This window comes from Alligator sinensis, unplaced genomic scaffold (assembly GCF_000455745.1).
Source record: "Alligator sinensis unplaced genomic scaffold, ASM45574v1 scaffold827_1, whole genome shotgun sequence".
NCBI lineage: Eukaryota > Metazoa > Chordata > Crocodylia > Alligatoridae > Alligator > Alligator sinensis.
In genome coordinates this window covers 267,840-274,135 of record NW_005842726.1, presented here as the reverse complement: position 1 = coordinate 274,135, position 6,296 = coordinate 267,840, and the positions used below count along the sequence as shown (strand labels likewise).

At 46.4% G+C, this 6,296-nt stretch overlaps 1 protein-coding gene across 7 annotated transcripts in view; it reads left to right on the top strand.

Moving 5' to 3' along the window:
• Positions 1 to 6,296, top strand: part of PHKB (phosphorylase kinase regulatory subunit beta) — a 209,935-nt gene that overhangs the window by 49,794 nt on the left and 153,845 nt on the right. For all 7 annotated transcript variants that reach the window (XM_006034336.3, XM_006034337.3, XM_025216320.1 and 4 more), the window contains one exon: positions 1,362 to 1,469. In XM_006034336.3, the coding sequence (XP_006034398.1) occupies positions 1,362 to 1,469 (108 nt within the window). The remainder of the gene's footprint in view (positions 1 to 1,361; positions 1,470 to 6,296) is intronic.

The window sequence follows — 6,296 nt, the reverse complement described above, 5'->3', positions numbered from 1 at the left end:
GACATATAAACCGCCCCCCCCCCCCCCCCCCCGCCCAAATAATTGGGTTCTATATACGGAAAATATATAAATTTGTTACAATTTCCATGTATAAGATCTAATTACTTGAAGGGCTGTCCTAAATTCATTCCCCCCTTCCCCCACTACTACAGCTTCAGGGGGCAGGTGGCCCACTTGTCCTCTACTCCCCCTGCACTACTTCTTTCCCTTGCAGTCTTCCCATCCCCTCTGCCACCTGCACCCTCTGTATCTGCTTCCTATAGCCTCTGCCCCCACTTAGCTTCTTTTCCTTCCCTCCCTCTTCCCCTTTACTGTCAGATGCGTCTCTAGCTGGATTCCCTCCTGGGCTACAGAGCACATGGAAGCCTCTTCCCAGCCCTACAGCAGTGTCCTGGGGCCAGACCTCCGCTGATTCTGATTGGCTGGGCACGAGACAGAGTTTCCTTGTGTTCCTTGCTCAGGAGAGAATTGAGCTGTGTCTGATAGTAAGGATGGTGGAGAGGGGGCAGAGGTTGCAGAGGGCAGGCAGAGTTGCATGGTCAGGTGGCTGCTATGGTTCTGACTTTGCCCCAGCACAGGTATGGGGCCAGAGTCACAGCCACAGCAGCTGCCTGCCTCCCCCCTCCTCCCCCCCACTTCTTTGTATTTAAAAAAGGAGACAAGGGGCCTTCCCCACTGCTAAATGGGGGAGGAAGGGGGAACCGGACTTATCTTAGATTTGAGTAAATATAATACCCCTTGATTAAAGAAAAAGAAATTGGGAAGGGGGTGAACTAGGCATAGTGAAAGGGAGGGCACTGGTGGGAAAAAAATCACCTCACAGATGACAGATAATATGAATGTAATAACAGAGGAGAAAAATCAAATGTAAAATGATTGTATAGAATAAAAACAACTTTTCATTCTGGAACAGCTGGAATACAATGAAGCCATAGCCTGAAGCATACTAAGCATAAACCTTAGCTTCATAGTAAGCATCAAGTAGCAGTGAAATGCAATGGCAATAATTAAGTTTCTATGTAGTGTAGAAAATATTTAATTATGAAACCAGAGTGATGGGATGAAATATAGAAAGAGGCCATTATTGGTATATTAAACTGAACACTTCTGTCTTTTTATTTAAAAAAAAAATTGAACTGGGCATGAAATACTTTTTGTTCTGGATGCCAGTTTGCATAATTCCAGTGTTTTTTGTAAATATATGTAAATGTTTTAAGTAAACAATAATATTAAGTGATTAGAAGCTTCATGTATTTGGGAACTCTCTGATTCGTACCTTAAAAATACCTAAAATAGATATTGAATTTGTATATTTGTAAAATATATTCAAACTTATAGGATTTTTAAAAATTTGTCTTTAGGTTCAGCATTTTAAACAAGATCCCAGGCCATCCAAATGCCTTCATTCTGTTTTCAGTGCACATACTGGAGATGAAGTCTTTTCCCATGAAGAATATGGTCATCTTCAGGTAAAAACAATACTGTTAAACAAGGGAGTGGTTTATTCTCAGGTTACTATAGTGCTGTATCTCCTCTCCTTTCATAATGCAGGCTTCTTTTGAGACTCACTAGGGTTATGGAATGTGATAAATTGAGATTTCTGCTGCAGCTTATATTGAAAAGAATAAACTCCTTTGAAATCTGACTGTGCTGTATATTTCCTTCAGAAGATATCAATACAGCAGTAAAAATGTTGCTTTCTTTCAAGTGTAAAAGTGGCCACCAGTAAATAACCCTAGCATAAAAATGTTGCTACACATACTGTACAGTCAATAAAATAAAGGATTAGTGTAATGTTATATTGGATACTGTATTTTTATCAATGATCCTAGCTTTATTTTTCAAAAAGCCGAGCAATTTAATTTAATAGCAAAGAGTTAAGGGACCTGTCAACAGTTTTGTTTTAGTTATTCATTTGTTGTTCTCTATTGTATGCAATGCTCACTTCTGAGATTGAATATAATAATTGCTCTACTGTTTTGGGGTTTATTTTGTCTTTTTCAATTTACTGGACATTGATTTGTCCTCTGTAACCCTGATCTACCTTTCCAATATAACACACCAATTTCATTCCATTGGTTCACTTCCTTGTACATTCTCAACATCAGCATCCTGACTCGTAACAAAATGAGTTGGTACAACTCTAGGAAACATGCTGCTGCTTTCAAAGGAGTAGATTCAAGAGCAAAGCAAAAAATATTGTGCACTTAATCAAGAGTGACTTTTATGTTTAGAATTATTTCATTTCTTGGTGTCAATATAGCCATAGTGTTTCCTTCATAAAAGATAAATGTGTAAGAAGCAAAAAATAAAACCCTCAGTTTTCTGCAGTTCTCCTGAGGAAAGGGTTATACTGCTGTCTTCAGGTCTGAAAGAAATTGCAAGGTCATTTGTATACTTGAAATGGCCTGGGGCTGATGCAGTGCCCTGCGCTCCAAGCTTCTCCTCCTGATTGCAGCTCTGCATTTCTGCTTTTGCTGAGGCAGCCTCTCTTGTGGATTTCTTGAAACCTTCATGCTGAACAAAATCGGGGGATGCTAGAAAATGCAGTACTGCATTTGTCAGCATTTTATGCTAGACTTCTGTCACTGCAAGGGAGCATTGCCAAGAAGAGTAGCCATACCTCCTGCCTTCATTAAGACTGCGTGTTCAGATGATCTAGTAGAGATCTCCTGGGTTTGAATTTCTGGTAGAAAAACTTACCTGAACAGACACTTGAGTACTGAGCCATTGCATAGCCATGGGGTCCCTATGCATGTCTCAGCATGCTCTGTAGACTCTCCAGTCTGCCTGGCAACAGATGAGAGCAGTGCATAGGGCAGGTCTGATTGACTGATCCAGATTGCCTCACAGGCTGTCTCGCTGCAGCATAATTTGAGAATTGTGAAGGGGCTCCCTGCATGGTTGGAGCAGTAGAGTTCAACTTGAGTGACAGACACTCTCCCTAGACACACAGAGGACTGTGCTGTGGCTTCTCACAATATACATGTACTCTCCCAGGAGTCATTTAGCCCGGGCTGTTCCTAAGTTATTTTTCTCCTGGAATGGCCATTTTTGCTTTGGGAGAAAAATCCAGAATGTCTGTACACTCATGGATTCTCCTGGGAGAGGAGCAACTCTCCCAGTAGAAACTGTATGTGGCCTAAGTCTCCTTCAAATTGTGAAGTTCTATTCTGAATGAGTGTGCAAGGGCCTTTGCAAAATCAAAGGGGCTATGGTAGGAAATACTTAAGGGTGGTGTTACAGATTACCTTTAAACCATCCTGAAGGCACTTAAAACTGGAGCATTCATCTGTTAAAGGGTGTTATCCTATTTTAAGTACCATCTAAATGTTTTAAAGATAACCCACATTTTATTTGGCTTATCCTTGTTTGGTCCTACCCAAGTCATTTCAGGGTATTGTTAGTCAGCTCGAGGGAGATAAAACTCTTAATTTGCAGTCCTCCAGCATCCCAGGATGTGAATTCCCAGCCCCTTTACCCATTCCCACCCTCCACACCTACTCAGCCCCTTCCTCCCTCCACAAAGGGAGCAGCTGCTTTGAGAGACTTAAGAAAAGCAAGACCATGGAGTGGGAAAAGGATGGTACCCTGGCTCCATGTTCAGAGTGGGGAGCTCCTGGGACTGAAGTGCAGGGAGACCATGGAGCAGGGGGAGATATACATGCTTCCCCCAACTCCCTGGTGTCTGTGCTTGGTGGCTCCACACTGAGAGTAGAGCTGCAGTAATGCCAACTGTCACAAAAACATCACAAGACTTGGGATTTCTAAGTCAAAATAACTCCAACTCGTGATCTCCCAATCGAACCCTCAAATCTCCGGATTTTCCCAGCTGGCAAGTCTGTGGAAGGGAAAGGGTTGGGGGAGGGATGGGGCAGGGGGAGATTGAAGTCCCCATAGTAAGGGAGGGAGTTGGGCAGGGGCTGGGGTGAATGGGGCCCTGGGGTGGGTTGGCAGGAGGCATGGGGGGGGGGGATGTGGCTCCCTGCAGCTGCGTGCACCCCCCAGGGGAGGCATGGGGGGCACGTGCCCCCTGCGGGGTGGGCTGCAAGCTGGGGATCTGTGCCCTGGGAGCTCAGCCACGCAATGCTAGTGTGCTGCTTGCCGCTCAGTAGGCAGGGGACGTGCCACGTGTGTCCAGCATGCCCCATGATTCCTGCCTGCCCGGTAGACAGCAATGGCTTTGCAACTGAGCTCCTGGGGCAAAGGCAGCAGGGCACAGAGCACCAGCCCGCAGCAGGAAGCCTGCCTCCACCCTGCGGGGGGGGGGGGGGGGGGGGGGGGGGCCACATCCCCCCAAAGTCTCCCCTGGGGTAGCCAGTTGGCCCCCCTCCCATCTTTGGTTGACCAGCCCCGGGGCCCCATTCACTCCTGCTGCTCCTGCTCTACTTCCTCCCTCACTGTGGGAGACTCAAACTCTGCCCCATCCCTCCCCTTCCCTCTCCCCTCACCCCTTCCTCCATCCAGGAAGAGCACACACCAACTGCTGAAGCTTCCTTAGCCTGACGAAGGGTTTTGAACCCGAAAGCTTGCTTAATAACTATTCTCCAACCATTTTTGTTGGTCTAATAAAAGATATCAAATTCACCCAAGGAACCTTGTCTGCTTAATACTGTTAAGCTTACAGACACTATTTATAAGATGAATCTTGATTTCACAAAATCCATACTGTTAAAAGTATTCTGTCTTGTTGGGGCCTTTCTAAATTCTTTGCAACAGAAGACTTGCTCTATTATTTTTCTAGGGTATAAAAAATGAGTGAAAACTAAGAGCTAAGAGCTGGCATTTACTGAGAGGTGCCTTGACTTTATTGAGGGCTGCCTCAAGTAGCACCTCGTCAAGGATATTTAAATGCATCTAGTTCACTGGAGCTATAGGGGGAGATGCAAACAGCTGCTGGGAAGGCATGGATGGGTAGTGTCCAGACAGACAGCAAAGATAGCCTAGACAGACAGCAAGCACCTAACAAAGCCATGCTTAGCTCTTATGTGGAACTTGTCATCCATGTATTTCAAAGCACATTATAAAGGAAGCTCAAAATCATCTTATACTGGGAAGCAGGCAGAATAGGTTCCAAGCACCATGTGGCAAGCTAGCAGCAGAATCAGGGCCAGAACTCAGCTCTCCTGTCTGACACATCAGAGCATGAGAGAGGCAACACTGTTTCTTGCCTGTTTGGTCACTGTCACCACATGAACAATATCAAGAATGAGATGGTGGTATGGAGACATCTTTCATTTCCTCCAGGCCATAGCTGAGGCACATAGTAGGAGGTTTGCAATGTTTCTGCCTATGCTATACTTACTGTGTGGATAAATTTAGGACTTCATTCTCTAGGGCACCTTTAACCAGTGCTAAATTAACCAGAGAAAAAAAAGTCTCCAGTCTCCTTGCTCAGTCTGCCTTCCTATGACAGGGGCAAGCTTTCATGCCTGGTGCAAGCACCAGCCTGCCCCCTGTCTACAGATCAGCCACCCTCCTCTCTCACCTGCCACACATTGATGTAATAATATTGATGTAATAATTAAGTGGGAGGCTGCCCATTATACACCCCAATATTAGGGGGGCTATCTGTGGCTCTGTTCCATCCCTGCACTGCAGCCCAAGCCTCCCAGATGGCATCTCAGGCAGTCAACTCAAATGTCCCCTTCACCCATTAACTGTGGCCCCTTCCCTGGGACCTTCGGTTTCCCTTTAAGTCCTGGCCCCATCTCAGGCCAGTCAGGACCCCGATCTCCTTTGCTCTATATGGATGTCCCTCGCGGTGGGCCCTTGGCCCTTTTTGACCCCTGTCTGGGTCCTGGCCCCAGCATTGACCAGTCAAGTCCCTCGGTTAGATCTAAGCCTCTTGCCTGCATTCAGGGATTGGGGTCCCCCATTCCCAGCTCAGGTGCTTCACAAAAGGTGCCTGGCCCCGCAGGGTTACTCACCCCAGCAGGCTCAGGTGCTTCAAGAAGCTTACCTGACCTTCCCTGGATTAGATGGAACATATAACTCACCCAGAGGTGAGGGCTGAGGTTAAGGTGCCCCTACCCACCTTTCACCGGGGTGGTAACTGGCATGGTATTTCCTGGGGTCTCCCACACCACTGGGAGGCCTACCAGGCCACCCACTCCTGGCAGGGTGCAGTTTTAGGTTGTGCCCAGGACCAGAGCCTCCTGCTCCTACCTGCAAGATGTTCCCACTCAGCCAGACAATATTTCTTGCCTGGTTCCCAGTAGTAAACTGCTCTTGTTTATAGGCAGCCAGCGTTCTAAAATGGCTGGCGTAATCCAAAACCCGCTGCGGTTTTTGAC